The 16,833-nt window shown below is 40.6% G+C and overlaps 1 protein-coding gene across 2 annotated transcripts in view; it reads right to left on the bottom strand.

The window, feature by feature from the left end:
* The window catches only part of dym (dymeclin), a 58,532-nt gene that overhangs the window by 18,972 nt on the left and 22,727 nt on the right, over positions 1 to 16,833 (bottom strand). For both annotated transcript variants that reach the window (XM_086187711.1, XM_086187710.1), the window contains exons 11-14: positions 16,275 to 16,400; positions 16,033 to 16,146; positions 15,832 to 15,926; positions 11,336 to 11,435 (exon numbers count right to left, since the gene is read on the bottom strand). In XM_086187711.1, the coding sequence (XP_086043837.1) occupies positions 11,336 to 11,435; positions 15,832 to 15,926; positions 16,033 to 16,146; positions 16,275 to 16,400 (435 nt within the window). The remainder of the gene's footprint in view (positions 1 to 11,335; positions 11,436 to 15,831; positions 15,927 to 16,032; positions 16,147 to 16,274; positions 16,401 to 16,833) is intronic.

Here is a 16,833-nt window from a genome sequence, read left to right as displayed (position 1 = left end):
CCATTTTGCAGGGCATTGTGCCCAAGTCAGCCTCTTATTACCCCATAGCCTCACACATGCACAAAACATCCTTTGTTGTAAACCCACACAGAATGAGGCAAAAGAGTTGTGTGTTTGCCCCCCAGAACAACAGCAGCATCAACACACTCTCTGTCTGGGATGGATTTAGCAAAGACAGTGCTGGACTAGTGCTTCATCATTGTCTCTACGGAGGGGAAGTCCAGCATTTTTGCAGACAGGCACCTTATTATCAGTTTAAATAAGCACATCACCTCTCGAGGACATGGCTCGCACAAACAGCAGGGTCTGGTGGGCAAAAGAGCAATGATGTTGTCGATGACGCAGGAGATAATGATAAAAAATAAATAAAACATATAAATAAAAAAAAAAGATGACGCCGCTGTGAGCTGTGCTGTTGGACTGCGCCAGATCAGTGAAGGACAGGGGCCATGGCAAAGCTGCCCTAATTATCATTTGGAAGCAGACAATCACTCGGATGCTGGAGCACCTGCTGCCTACAGGGGTGCCACTCTTCCTGCCAGAGAACACACATGGAAGGAGTTGGAGAGAAGATAAGAGGCAGCTGATATATAGGGGGACAGGCTAACAAGTAAACTAATGGCTAGGCCTCACATCGCTTCAGCAAGACAGGTGAGGAAACATATTTTAAGGATGAGAGACTAAAAAAGGGAGGGGGGTCAGTCAGTAAGTCAGTTCTCGGTGGGATACTGCCTTAATGAGTGGAGCACAGGGAAACGCTGATACTGAGAGGGTGACATAATGAGACAGAAGTCTGAGAGGTTTTTTATAGTTTGTGAAGATGGACCTTATTACAGATAATTTTATTTGGTGTTACCTCTAATAAAGACCATTAAAGTCTTGGTTATTTCAAACCTCCAGCTTGGCTCATTATTGAAGGTGAGAGGACCAAACTTAGCTTTAATAAATCTCATCTGCAGAAGTTGGGCTTGCGACCAACATCTCCTCAGAAACAGCAAGTATATTTGATGGAGCAGTAACAAGAGACTTTAACATTTCTGTCAGTCAAGCAAGCGGAAAATTGGAAATATTGCTTTTACCGAAAACAACAACGATGCATCCATGGATCAGAATTGGCCATTTTTGGTGCGCCTTCATTTTGACATTCCCAGGGTACATTCTTTTGACCTTTTCCGCAGCTCTGCCGTCATTTTGAGACTAATCTAAAAATAATTTGAGACTAATGATGTAGCTCATGTCTGAGCCCTACTTTTTTCCCTGGGTGAAAACAATTAGAACGAAATAAACAATGTGCTACAAAGTCCAGAAGGCTTTATTTAATTCTTTTTTAAAACGGTGAATTATTTTACGCTTTAATGATTCATTGTCATGTTTTTCAGAGCTCAGGAATAAATAGTGACACCAAATTTTAGCGGATCTGTGATTTGATAATTTACAAATATAGTTTACCATGCAATCTATTGAGTTAATGTGCGTCTCTTGCCTCATGTTAATCACACGTGCCTATCTTAAACCTAAAGAAAAACGTTTCATGGAAGATGTCGTCAACAATTACCGGCAGATATTATATCATTGTTCAAAGACTCTGGTATTTTGTGATGAAATCTGCGGTTTACATCTCTAGATGTTAGAAGTACAGCTCAGGGGACAGCAGTATTTGTACGTCTGAAGTGGTTACAGTAGAATACAGTACTGAGGTAGCATTTCTATTTAATGTTACTTAATATCTCTATTCAATCACATTTCAGTGGAAAATATTCTAATTAGTTAATACTCCACTATGATTGATTTCAGTTACAGTTACTTGAATTCTTTTGTTGTAATTTTTCAAATGATGATGTATATTTTCTGTATTTGTAACTTATCTTACACACATTGTAAATGTTTGTTTCCACTAGGAAATTAAGGGGCCATTGAAACCAATTTAGCTTAGCTCCAATTTAGACAATAAAACAAGAGTTTTTAAGGAAAGTTTTTACTTGCACACTGGTATATCTGAATATATAATAACTATACCACTGAAGGAGAGTACTTTTAAATACGCAGACAGATGATAGGCCCTGTTCAGGCCCGGTATTTACATGTCTAGGGTGATGTAATCACAAGTGGACAGATCCAAGTACAGCAGTTAAACAACAGGCATTAGAATGCATCTCCACATGCACCTTGAGTGACCACTTGTGATTTGATCTCTGCTCTACAAATAAACTTGTACGTCATTTCAGGTTGTAAAGAAACTGTTGTTTTTAAATGTTGGGAGGCAGCATGAGTGATTACCAGCACTAGTCTGCTGGATATTCAAAGAAGAAGAAATCAAAACAATGCAGATAGGGTGAAGATTTTGGCCTGTCAAAAACCAACCAGAAGATGTTTGACGCCCTTGTAATACACATCTGTGGGCTTTGCAAAGGGTTCACGCTCGCAATGCAGTCTGAGCGATGAGATGTGTGTCTTTGGTCAATTCACACTTGTAATTAGAGCTGTCCACTAGTGATTGGATCAGTGGAGACGCATGTCGCCAGGTCTGAGAAGAGCAATAGAGTACTTTATTCATCCCAAGTGGAAATGAAAGGTCAGTGTCCTTGTGCTTAATGTTGAGTTATCTCTTGATATATGCCAAATACATAAAAAAGAGTAATTTTATATCAAAATGTTTCTCTTCCAGTAAAAACAATTCTCATAGCAATAACAGTGCCCAAGCTTCAATAGCACTGTGGGGCATCATGCACATGAAGTGCTATTGGCTGCTATAAAAATCCATCGGTATCTATGACTAGTTCCTCTCCGTGATTGCACTGGAAACACGTGAATAAATGGAAACAAACAGCACTCTTGCTTCCTTTCCTTCCTTCCTTTGCACCTGCAAAAGATACTGAAAGTGAGAAAGCAATACTTCTCTCCTCCTATATAATTAAGATTTCCCATTCATGCATGCAATAGATTTTATCTTTCACTGTCTACATCAGAAGATAAACTACAGTCAGGTAGTTCATCCACCACCTTTTCAGACAAGACCACAGAAACGTGGAACGACGTTTGTGAAGACGTCCATGAAGACCTGGGGATGAATCCACAATCGAACTTTGGTGATCCCACCTTTCCTTAGATCTACCATAAAGTTCACATTTTCCACTGGATCTACTGGAGAGACTGGAATAATATTCGGTACAAGTACCCACTGGCAGACAAGTTATCACATGACTTCATGTGAGAGTGCTGCTTTTCCCCCCTAGTGCCACTAGTGAGCGCTGACATTTGTGGTTTGGATTATCTCAACGACAGATGGATTTATTAGCAAAAACAGTAGATGTACCAATTTATCTCCACATCAGGACAAATCTTAATAACTTTGGTGACACATTTTCATTTTGTGTAATCAACAGGTTTAAATTCCCAATTCTTTGCTTTAATAAACAAATGTATATAAATCTACTGGTAGTTTCATTAGCTTCGGCTAATTCTGATCAGTGCTATCAACAAACGATGCTAGGAAGGACACATTATCAGACAGTACAGGTGATTTCAGTCTGCCGCCATCACAGCCATTGCATTTGAAGTTTGATTCACTTTCCACATGAATGGAGTTTCCTGTCATGACACACTTGGGTTTTCCTCAAAGACAACAATTTTTTTTTTTGTCTGAGCCATAAACAGTAAGAGACCCACTCAAATACAGAGCCAGGAACAAATGACGCGTCACTTTTAAGTTGAATTAATTTTTCCAAACATATCGACGATCCATTAATCACCATATTTTCCACACATAGAAAATTGCCATTTTACTTGGCATCAATGACCTACAATAACCATGTGCAGTTAAATAACACCACAGCGCCATGCATAATATAAAAGAGCTGGTCTTTGTTCAGTTTTGTTATTACTATATATTACACAATCTTTGATGATTGGGTGTTTTACATGAAAAAAAAAACACTGGAAAACTCAACTGTTGATGTTGTAACTGTCATATCACCACATGCGATCACATGCAACCCAACACACCCAGCCATGTCATCATTTTTTGCTACATTATGGGCAGGTCTTTGACCGCACCAGAAATTCTGCAGAATTTGATGATTATCTGTGGTTATTTTGCAACATCCTCGTCACACAAATTGTGACCATAATTGCACGCTTGTTCCTGCTTTATCAGACCACTAGGTAAAGCCTTCACTGACAAAAATGACATGAAATGACACAAAATGGTGAAATACGAAACGTATTCTTACTCTTTATTTTCCCCATTTCTCTCTCCATCTTCCCTCTCTACCTATTTTCACCTGTAATAACGCTGTGCGTGCATTCGTTGGTGTGTGTGTGCATGTGTACTGTAACTTCTGATGCGAGGGAAGGGTTATGATAATTTACGTCAGTCTGGCAGGGGGATTGGCACTTCATCTAAAGACCATAAGAAATGTGACAGGATAATGTATCACTCATACTTCAAACCAATAACATCCTACTTTCAGGTAAACCATGTATGAAAGAAGACACTGATCTCTGACCTTGCACATGATGTTATCTCAGAGTTTCAATCAGCCGGGTGGAATTAGATGAAATAGACATGGAGGACACCCAGCATGGGAAGTGATGTCTGAAACCCAGACTTGAAAATACACAGGCTCTGTTTCAACAAAATATACCTACTTCACCTTTGTATGATTATTATTACCTGGTTTGAGAGAGCATCAGTATATCACAACACAAAATTTTGCCTGATATGCAACTATGTGCATTTAGAGCAACACTGCATGTTTGGGGGGTACCAGACTGAGTTCAGTATTTGCCAACCTCCCCAGAGTCAGACAGGAAAATAGATACCCTTCTTTCTTCTGTTCATGCAGTAGGGAACCAAGACCCATAGAGACAGGTTACCTGCTAGTTAGCTTAGCACAAAGAATGGTAGTGGAGGGGCAGGTTAGCACACCTCTGTCTTCTCTGCTCCACATCCAAAACCTGCAGGTCCTCTTCTGTGTATTCCGGAAAGATAAGGTTCAGGATTTTGGTTTATCCAGAGGTAATCCTCCTCATCCTCTGTTACAAAGTCAGCCATGATTAGTAGCAGTCACTCCTCTAGTTGTCAACAAACATGGTATTGTTGGCTTATGTTTTTAGGCACTGCAACAAATCACTGAGGTAACCCAGGAAACTAGTTCTGGCTATATACTGAATTTCAAACTTAAAATCTTTTGAAATTAGTTTCTGGCAAATGTTATACACAACTCTAGTTACATTAATGCAGGCAAAGACTGTTCTGGAGAAAAGCATTATTGATTATACTTTTGATGGAGGTATGCTAATCTGCCTATCTTCTCACATTCATTGTGCTAAGCTAACGAGCAGTCAACTGGGCTTTGTGGGTCTCAGCTCCCTAACACATCCACAGAGGTCAGAAGCATATCTATCTTCTTGTCTGGCTCGTCTGTGTCTTGACAAATAGGTGCATTTCAAAAATGTTGAGGTTGTGTTCCATTAAATCACAACCTCAAAAGGTAAAAAGAACTAATTGGAATGACAAATGGCAACGAATTAAATGTAGACTGTAATCTGATGCATGTTAATTGAAATTAACGGTAATAATATTTTCCAACACAAAAATTAATGCTACCTAACTGATGAAAACACAAATCTGTTCACTCAACGGTCTATCTCAGGGATTGGTGGGCTATAAAAATTCTGTTCTAGTCGACTACGAGCTAAGGTAGCATTAATGGATGACTTTGTTTTTTGTGAAACAATTTTGTTGGCAAATTCTTGGAGGGTTAGATAATAAACAGTAATGTTTATCATCACTTCATATACCCTTGGGCTCTGCTTTTCCCCTAAACAAGAGGAATGGTGCTACAAAGCTAAAGCGTGTCTCTACTCTGGCTATTAAAAAGAGATCACAGTTTGTGACTCAACCAGCACACATAAACACATTGACAGGGTGGTCCAATATGCTTCTGGCTGTTTGTGTGCGTGCGTGCGTGTGTGCGTGTGTGTGTGTGTGTGTGTGTGTGTGTGTGTGTGTGTGTGTGTGTGTGTTTTCAGTCTCTTACTAGAAATGTGCAACGGTAAACAGACTAAGAGATGGAGAAGTAACATTACCACTAGCGATGGCTGGGAGCATAATCAGTGACACACACACAAACACACACTGACAATACAATACATGTTTGTTTGTGTGTACCAGCACACACTGCATGTCACTGCATATATCTCAAAGGGAAAAAAACAAAACAAAACAAAACCCAAAGCTGCAATCAAAGGTGCAGAGGCTGCACAGAGCAACCATAAGGCCCCCTGAGAGATGCCCTGCTTGGGCTGGGAGCCTTTGGCAGTCCCCTGGGGGCTCAAGGGGCCCTAACCTGTCACTGTTGCTTTCCTGACACTAACCAGACCCAGCAGCACAAACACATTCAGGGATGGGGGATGTTCAGTGGCTGTACACATGAGAGAGGTCGAGGCAAAGGAGCAGAGAAGAGAGAGAGCGGAAGAAAAGGAGGGTAACAGAGGAGATATGAATACACAAGCAGAATGCACCCACAAGGTTGTTTTTTTTTCATCTCCTCCTCCTCTCAGTCTCTCCCTTGTAAAGAGAGCAATTACAAGTCCTGGACAATCCCACATTAAACAAACATTAGTTCTCTCACCAGAGCCAGACTCAGCCAAATTACATTGTTTCCAGATGCCCGCCACAAAAACACACTTCCACCTACCCGCCCTCCTTCTCCTCCTCTTCCCCTGCTCTTTGCCATTTCTCCTCTCTCCATTGTTCTTATTCCCCTCACATTTTGCTCCTCTTTATCTCTCCCTATAGTTCCCCAAACTTCCTCACTCCCTCAAATTAAGGTGAGTAACAACATAGCGAAGCGTTTTTCAATTGCTCTGCTGCCACGTCGACTAGTAGTACAACTAAAAGAGGAGGCAAGAGGAAAGAGATGGAGGGAACAAAGGAGTCGACATGATGAGGCAGCAGTTCGATTCTTGTGAATGTCACATCTCCTCAACCTCAATCTGAAATGCCTCAGACCTTTGACAATGTGTCAGGTCATTATAACTGGCCAGATAAGAAATGCTATGCATGAGAATTTATTTAAATTTGAGCTTAAGATTCATACTGATGGCAGAAATAAATGATTACTCAGCTAATGTCTGGCTTGTTTCAGCCTTTCACATTTGCTGCTGTATTACACACTTAAACGGCCATTTATTTTTTCATCTATGGTTTCATTCCTCCTCCGATAAGAACAAATGGGTTTTATATTTGGTTAACATTTATTGTATGTCTGAAGATAGTTTTTACATTTTACTTTTTACTTTTTTTTTATTGAATTTTTAGTTTAATTGATGATGGAAATAACTGCCACCTTATGGATTGAGGGCATGTGTGCCACTTTTTCATATGGAATTGGAAAATTGGAAAGCTAATAATGATGCAAAGATGTGAGATGTACAAAAGAGGTATGTAAACATAAGAAGAAGGCCTATGCATATATTCATCGTTTCCATTTTAATGAGGTTAGTTTTGCAGGAAGCGACACAGACATGTTGGTCCAGTTCAAACCTGGCACTGACACGTGTCTCAAGTGATCCGATCACAAGTGCGTAACCATGAGTACACTTGTGAACATGAGATGGACTGAGAATCGATCGCTGTGACTCATACAGTCTGGGACACGTGGGGCCACAACAAAGGACCTCCTCACCAACGGAATCCTCTGTTTAAGCAGAAACATTCGCATTCGGTGCCAACAGCAGTGTATTGTTGTACTATAGAGATACGGGGTTGGAAATAAAACAGAGATCTATTACAAGGGAGTCGAATATATTGACCTATTTGGTTTGCCTAGAACACACCAAAGAAAAACCACAGTGTTATTATATCTCCCTTTAATTGCTGAGTGACAAGTTGCAGAAAAATCTCTGAGTCAATGTAGCCCACCCATAAGTCGGCCTCTCACTCTGCATTCAACTTAAATAATAATCAGACCATGAGATCATCCAAAGAAGGTTATATTTTCTCAGACAGAAATAAAATGCATTTGCCTCTTGTACTAAATATAAACCTTCTCTGGTAAATACGAGCACGCGTTTGGTTTTCGAGACCAGGAATAATGTAGGTGTTTATTTGCATATACAGTAGAGCTGGTTGGTCACTGAGGGGGGATGTGGAGACACATTCTAATGCCAAATGTAAACTATCACTCAGGATGCATTAATGCCAGGTCTGAGAAAAGGTCACTGACATTTCCAGCTGTAGAATTAACTAGCATACATAATAAACAACCTCGAGAAGATCATGCACATCGTGATCAATAAATGACAAGGTTGCATATGAAATCGGCCACAAAAGGAGCCAAGCTGGAGGGTCCATTCCAAATTAACAGAACACCACAAGGCACTTGTCAAACATTGAGAACCCTGTCTTTAATACAGGGTCTAGATGTGTGAGTGCACATGAAGCTCCGCTACTGTTAAAGACATAATCAAGCTGAGGGTCCATCTCCAGGTGGGTGTTTATGTGTCAGTTATGTAACAATACAATTCATTCCTTTTTATGAGGAAAAGTCAATAAAGCTAAAAGGGGACTTCTATATTCAGACAGGGGAACCCTTGTTGACATGGGAACCAATGTCACATTGAGTTAGTATCGTCTAAACTCAAGGACAACAGCAGTATCGGAAAAGTTGACCGCTTCTTCTCTTAAATGTCTCTGACCCAGACTGGATGTCAGACATTATTCTAGGAAAAAACCTTCATGGTAAAATTCCCATAAAAGATCACTCTGGAAGTCTGCCTCACGCCCTTGAGCAACACACTATTTCAACAGTCATACTGCTGTTGTGTGCCAACCTTAAACTTTGACCTTCTAGTATGTGTATTTGTCTTATTATTGTTGTCACTCCCATTAAAGTCACTCTGTGTGCACTCTCCAATGGGAACAGCTGGCCCAACTGATATGTAACATATAACAGACGAGATTTAATCTTGGCAAAGTAATCTTGCTCTGTGTTTTTCTTTTCTGTTCTCGGTGATATATGGTGTGCGCTTATACATGTGTGTAAATAAAACAGAGCATTAAAATAAGGCCTGAAGGGAGGAGGACTCAAAACAAATCTGGATAATTGCATTTTATATGTTTTTATGTGTGCATAGATGTCTGTTTGTAAGGGGCCTCATCAGACTGTCGCTACATGGTTGAAGGAGCACTCAGATACACTCATGTTTCCCCAACACCTCGGGGCATCTGCTGGGAACCTCTCCCACCCCCAAAGAAATACACACATGCAAACACACACGCACAAATATGTGAACACACACTTAAACGGGACCATGCAAATCTAATGAGACAGCCAGACTGAGACGTAGACAGACTAACCTAAAGGCACAAATGCCTGAACATAAATAGAATTATGCATAGTTAATGGCCAATGATCAGGTGTGACTACCATAAGAAATACTTGATTGCATAGGCACGATATTATGATTCTTATTGGTTTAAGCGCCACCCGTTGATGTTAAGATTTCAATTTCAGATTAACAATCATGTCTCAGAGAAACTCCAATATTGCTTTGGTGCCACTGTGACTGACTTCAATATTGAATTTCATAAATGTTCAATACTGCCATCAAAGATTATTTTACAAGTGGAAACTGGGTGAAAATTAAACATGGGGATGTGGGCTGGAAATGTAATGAGAAGGAGACAAAGGATTGGAGGAGACAGAGCTGCAGTCTGCCGCTTGACAGTGGACTTGCAGCAACAGGCTTTTAGAGTTTGATGCGTTACAGGAGCTCAGAATGTCAAAACAATGTCAGGCAGAGCACCAAATCCTCATGTCAAGGATGGAGACGATGGTACAAAGCAGACAAAATAATGAGCTCTAACACATTGTTCTTTTTCTTGGTTTTTCCAGTAACAGAGCACTATCAAATAACTGAAAAGCAGAGCTGATGAAGGAATTGGATGACTGCAAATGTACCGATTCTTATTGAAACGATCAGTTATTCAATTAGTTGATCAGCACAAAAAAAAAAATGAAAGCTTCAGGGTTACAGCTTTCAGTTTGTTTGGTGAACTTCAATGGTGCAACTCGGTTGACTGATTGGAACCTGAGTTCAGGTTTGGTATGGGCAGAAAGAAGCTCTGCTGCGCCTGTAACCACACCCAATAGTCAGTTGGTTTCCACGCACTATCTGGGTTGGCCAGGTCATTTTACTTGACTACTGTTGTTGTCCAAGTGTACATGAACCAGGGAAAAATCAATGAATTGACAGGAGTAAGTTCCCTCTGGATTGGTAGGCATACCACAACAGAAGCGGAGTAAACTTTCGCAGAATGCCTCTGTGAACCGAACAATTTCACCTGAGAAATAAATAACAGACTAGCTCCTACTCACATTCATGCTCCTATCACAAGTGGACACCTACATTAGAAAGCGTCTCAAGGGAACATTTGCGATAAGCTTTCACTTACCTTCTCTATATGCATAGAAATTTGTAGATGATTTCAGTTCGCAAAAAAAGAAAAGAATGATTGGCACGAAGAGGCAGCAAGTCACGTTGAATGCCTAGTCTGTCGGATATTAAAGTAACAATACATCAAGAAAAATACGCTGTATTCCAAGACCCAAATTGCTAAATCTTTATTAACCGAAATAACAGAGCCACATGTAAACTTGTGTTATCGGTTCACTTCATCTCTGAATGCGGTCCAAGAATTCCTATCTCAATGCATCAAATCTTGGGTGCAAGCACACCTGTACATTGAGCTGCTCACTTGTGTAATTGGATCAGCCGGGAAGCGCCTTTACACCAAGTTTGAACAGAGCCTTATTTGCGTTCTTGCTGACAGACGAGAGGCTCGATTCCCTTCTTATTTCTGTGTGCTACATGAAGCGCTAATAATAGCCCCCACCTTTCCAATCATTATGTTAGGCTAAGTGGCTGCCAGCTGTAGCTTCATATTTATTAAACACACTCAAGAGAGAACTCTATCAATCTCATCTTTCTTTCAGGGAGACAGCGAGCTATTTCATTAATAATAATTACAAAATATGTGGGCCATGCTCGCAAAATACATGGAAGTTTCTGAAACAAATTAGTAGATTAATTGATGGGTTGATCATTTTAAGCTGCATTCTTGAAAGAGCATATTTAAATACTGAACTTGACAGTACAAAGAGAAAAATTCAGGAAAAATTCACATTGAGCTCTTTTTTGTCTCGTCTCTAAGACTTATTGCTGAGGACTCACGTTCACTAAAGTGTCAAAAATGTGTGTGTGTGTGTGGGGGGGGGTGGGTGTGTACGTGTGTGTGCACATACGGGTGTGTGTTTGTGTTACTTACATAGTCGGGCAGGGCTGTGTTGTCTCCCTGTCTGCCTCTCAGACTTTGTGTTGCCTGCTCCAAAACCTTGTTGTGCTTTTTGGAAAGCAAAGCAAATAAACTGCAGGAGAAACACAAAGAGGGGAAAGGAATGAGAGCAACGGTGACAGATGAATGATAACACTACTACAACTAAAGAGGTGCGATACACCCGTTGTCACGCTGCATGTTGACCCTCTAATTTATGTGCTGTAAATTCACAAATACAAAGAGGGCCAGATATTTAAAGAGGGCCAGATCATTATCCGAAACGAGTCTGTTGTGCTTTCTAAATGAGGCCTTTAAAATAATGAGCAATAATAACGAGCCTTGGAATAACAAAATATTCATGGAGCTGGCAGGAGACGGTTTTAGAAATGATGTGTCGAGACAAATTGTGCTTAATTAACAATCAGGGCTTCCTTTTTTTTTTTTTAAACCACAACAACAACAACAACCTGGCTTTTCTCGAACAGGTTACAGCTTCAGTTCCTTTTGAGTGGGTGCATGTGTGTGTATGTTTGATCCTACTGTGTGTGTCAGCCTTCCTTTTGACCCAGCAGTTAACAGATTTGCTTGACTCTTGTTGTAAATTGCATCTGATGGCTGGACACAGACATAAATCAGGATTCATAGTCTGCTTGGGTGACCTTGGATACTGGCAATGGAGTAGGTCAGCACACACACACACACACACACACACTGTTAATGGCACCGTGTTCACGTCACAGTAAACTGATTCACTCAACATGTGTTGATCACGCAAGGCACTGCAGAGAAAGGACAATTTCCTCCCCCTTTTTTTCTCCTTCAGCTCCAGTTTAAATAGCAACTCGCTTTCATTTGGATTTGAATGAACTAAATGCATAAAAGCATCTTCTATTCTTTTCAAAATTCAGCTATTTCTTTCCTTTCACTGTCCATCAAATCATGACCGAGTTTTAATGGAGAGACCTTTGATTTTGTGTTGATTTTAGTGGCTCCTGTGGACAAGAGCCATTTTGTTTCCAGAAATTAAGAATGCATTTCCCATCAGCGCCATAGCCTTGTGTCATTAAGGTCATACGACGAGCATGTGCTGAGTGAATGACGCAGTTGTTTGGAGGATGCATGGCAATGAAATAATGTAAATGAATATATCTATCTATAGTGGCACTATGTGAGATTAATAAATGTCCCATAATAGGACAATTTTAAAGTTCCCCTCCGGTCATAAATGTGTTTTTCTTTGTGTTCTCACAGTCGAATGTATGAGGTTCACTGTGTAGAATGATGTATTTGCAGACTTAAACAAAGGAAGACTGTTGTCTCATTCGTTGGTGAAAAGTGTAAATCTTCTCTGTGAAAAACTGTAAGGGGTGGTCCTACAAGCAGGGTCTGTGACATCACAAATATTTTGGGGAGCAATCCTGATCCCAGATTCATATACGCTGTCATTTTTTGAGTGTCAGTGACCTGTGCACATGATATTTCAAACACATTAAGGAGAATGTGCAACAATTCAGGATAAGTTTCTGACTCATTTAAAATCCTGACTGACTAAATTACTGTTGCTTTAAGCTTTTTAAAAAATTTCAGTCAATTCTTTTCTCTTTCTCTTTGCCAGTCCTGCCTGTTAGTCATAACCACAAAAAATAAAAGAAATAATAGGGTCTTCGCCCCGGAGTACCTCCGGGCTCAGGCCCTAAAAAACATGCTCTTCCTGCTTGCATTTAATTGGCTGACAGGTGAGATATTCTCTTCCAGACTTCAAACTATAAATCGTTTCATCTGATGTTGTAGGAAACCATCACAGAGGAAATGCTTTTGGAGTAACACTGCTAACAGCTCATCTTCTCGTTGATAATCTTGTTGTCTAACACAGGCCACACAGAACAGTCAGAATTAACTTGAGACTGTTTCGTAACAGGCAGAAGCTCCTTATAGTTTCTAAGTAGCGGTATCTTTTCCATGGTTTTTCCAAGGCTCTTTCGAATACTCAACCTCTAAAATGTGTTTAAGGAAGAAAAAAAATTGCAGAGAATAGTATATTCAAGTCGATGACAGCGAAACGCTAGCAGGGGAACAGCTAAGCCCTTTGGAGCTACCTGTCCATCTGTCAGCACTGGAGAACACACAACATGTATCAGCATTCTTTACTCAGGCTAATTGGCCAAATGGTGATATTTGAGCAGATGTGGAAAAAGTCTAAAGATCTATGTCAAAGGGCTTATTAGTCATGGCTGCTTCATAGGATCTGTTGTATTATCAAGACCGTTTTGGTTTTTTTTGCTGTTTCAAATGAGAGACCACCGAGCAAGCTCCACCTGCGACCTGATCCCTGGAATCAGTTATGAGGGTGAAACGATGACAGACACGCTCCAAACCTGACATGTTGACAACGTCTAAACAGGGATTCTGTTGTACCAGGACACACAATGCAAGACTGTGAGCTGGTGGAGGTTGTGTTTGGATGTATTTATGATCATGTGAATAGTTCATATGTCATGTTTCAGTTTCATTATCTTTGGAAATGGCTTTATTTGTATTTTTTTAATTTCTTTCTATCAATTGTCTATTAAAACTTCTTGTATCGAGGCTTGAAGGGAGCGGGATGTTTTCTGGTTGTTTGAAAGTACAGGCAAGGTGGATATTTCACGAAAGTGTAGACTCTATGTAATGCAGGCCCATGGAGCTCTGCTGTGGCTCTTTTTCTGCACTTGTAAAGGTTCAACTCTCCTCAGGCCAGACCCCCCCCCCCCAACCAAAACACTGTCAGCAGCCGCCAGAGTTAGACTCTGATTCTGTGGGAAAAACTGAATACAAAATAAAAGGACAAGATGGAAGGTGTTGTTGGGAGAAATTCAACCAACTGCTGCCTGTAAATAAACAAAACCGGCTATGATTCTCTCTGAGAGTCTATTAAGGAGTCGAGTTCAACGCTGCCTGGCTGACATTTCAAAATTCCTGGCAGGAAATCCCCTTTATCTAGCCAGCCAGCCAGCCAGCCAGTCAGTTAGTTTAGCCCATCCCAGGCCATCATACTCATCATCATTATCATAATCATCAGACATGGAGACAGTTGCTCAACATCACTACAGCACAGACATGCACAGATTCACAGACAATGTTCCTCTCTGACTCAAAACACCAGAGAGTCCCAGATATGGAGGAGAGACACTGGTGGAAAGATAAGAGGATCCTTGTGTGTACATGAATGTGTGCACGTCTTTGGGGAAGGAAACATTCTTTCCTGTGTGCCTCAAGTTAACAATCAAACATGAATGACTTGATGCTTGTGTGTGCGTGCGTGCGTGCGTGCGTGCGTGGTTTGGACCTTGTCCTTGCAAGTCTTCCATCTTCTCATGGGCCAAACCCTTTCCCTCAATTCCCTCATGTTACATAATGTTCTTCTCTACACAGACCCACCACTATCTCAATATTTTATGTTTTAGTCTTTTCTGCATAGACACACTCAAGTTACTACAACAATAAATATTTCGTGCTGATTCAACCATTAAAATGAATGAGTGTGTTTGTGTGTGGAACAGAATTTCCACTGTTGTCTAAAGGCAATTTGTGACTCTCTTTTGGCTCCTTCGCTTGCCTCAAATGCATTTTTTAAAATCTGGTGGGTGCAGGAGGTCATGCCCTGCTGCTTACTTAAAAGAATAAAGCAGCAATTTAAATTTTTTTAAAAAGATTTCAGACTGAGGAAGAACAAAATCCATTGTATGCCTCCAAGCTAATCAGTTCCTCTTATTGACTGCTGCTGTATTTTTCTGACAACTGCGCATTACTGTGACGTAAATCTAATGCGTCAAACTAATCTACGCTACTGGAAAAGTTGCAAGAAGGACAAGTCACGACGCAGAAGAAGACACGGTTCAAAGCGTGGCTTAATTTGAAGACGATGAAAGTGAAGCTGAATGTCTGTAAAATGCTCATTTCAAGGTGGAAACACAAGTACTTCACCAAAACGTCCCTCTACACAACTGGGGTTTAATTACGGGAACACCACAATAACATCAGAGCTATGGAGAAAGATTGGCACATATTTTCTTTGACTAAGAAAACCTAAATGAAAATGTGTTCTGGACAAAACACTCTCATGATGCTGAAAACCTGTGTTGACCTACTTTTGTCTCCACACTACAAACTTATCAGGGAACAACAAGGTATGAAGAATCAGAGACTGGATAGCTATCAATAAAATCTCTTCATGTCTCATCCTTGTCAGAAAGCACCTCCATTCACATAGAACAGCTGTAGTTTAAGCAAAGTTATTCACTTATCTAATCCATTATTACATTCCTGTGATTTATCTTGATACGCATTTGTGCTGTGACAAGAAAAAAAGTCATGTTTTGTTTGAAGCCAAGCTGTCATTTTGCAATGAATATATTTATGAGAATAAGTCCTGACCTGGATGGATGGGGAAAACTATCATTCTCTGTTCTATCTGCATTTCCATTTGTGCATGTACAGTAAGTGCTTACCTGATGATGCGCTGTGCAGCGTACTGGTGGAGACATCGAAACTGGGCTGACATGTTCGCAAGTGCAGCTAGACAGTTGGTGTGGAGGTACTTATCCTAGAGGGAATGGAAACATGCATTGATAATACTGTAAAACTGTGTCATTTTTTCCTGGGTCTATCAGGACAAAGGCAGTATGTGTTTGCATGCGTGTGCATCTTACCCTTGTACGGGTCATATTGAACTGGATGGTGCGGATCACAACCAATATCAGCAAACTGCCGAGTGAGATCTCAGTCAACGACCTCTCAGTGTACCACGAGATGTTCTTCAATACCTGAAACAAGAGAATGAGAGAAAAAGAAAAATGAAGCCCGATTAGCTATTATCCCAAAAGTAGCTTGTAGTTGAGGGTTGCAACGCCAATACAAGAGATGTTGAGCTGTGATGAGTTTGTCTACTCACCACCTCATGGACGGAGCGATTGAAGGCATCGTCTTCTGTAAGAATGAGGAGAATGATGAGGGCCATGTAGACATGATGGGAATTTCTGTCTTCCACATGGTAAAGGATCTCTAGGATGGGTAACACCTGAGAGACAGAGAGAAACAGAGAGCGAGAGAGAGAGAGAGAGAGAGACAGAGAGAGAGACAGAGTTAGATCTGTGATGTCACAGTGGCATTGATTCCTCAAGTTGTGTGGATCCGCCATTAGCTGCATTTCTCTGAACACAAATAGTCATAGTCATGTCCATGTTGGATATTTGCACAAACCAAATTAATACATTTTCTACCAGCTGCCCAGCAGAGAGAGCGAGAGAGAGTGAGAGAGAAAGGGAGAGAGAGAGCGAGAGGGCTTTGCCACAAAACTCAACCACTTACCAACTTCACCAATTTCAAACAATTATAATATCTGTCTAATTTTAGTTGCTGAATATGGGTGTGGGGGGGGGGGACAAACAAAGAGCATAAGAAAACAGACTGTGAAAAAATAGATATTAACTCTCAACGGTTCAGCAAGGCCA

The sequence above is a fragment of the Aulostomus chinensis genome, chromosome 19 (genome assembly GCF_037954235.1).
Source record: "Aulostomus chinensis isolate RoL2024-O1b breed Wild chromosome 19, RoL_Achi_v1.0, whole genome shotgun sequence".
NCBI classification, from domain to species: Eukaryota; Metazoa; Chordata; class Actinopteri; order Syngnathiformes; family Aulostomidae; genus Aulostomus; species Aulostomus chinensis.
Note: the sequence above shows the minus strand (reverse complement) of the source record. Positions and strands in the feature narration are given on the sequence as shown.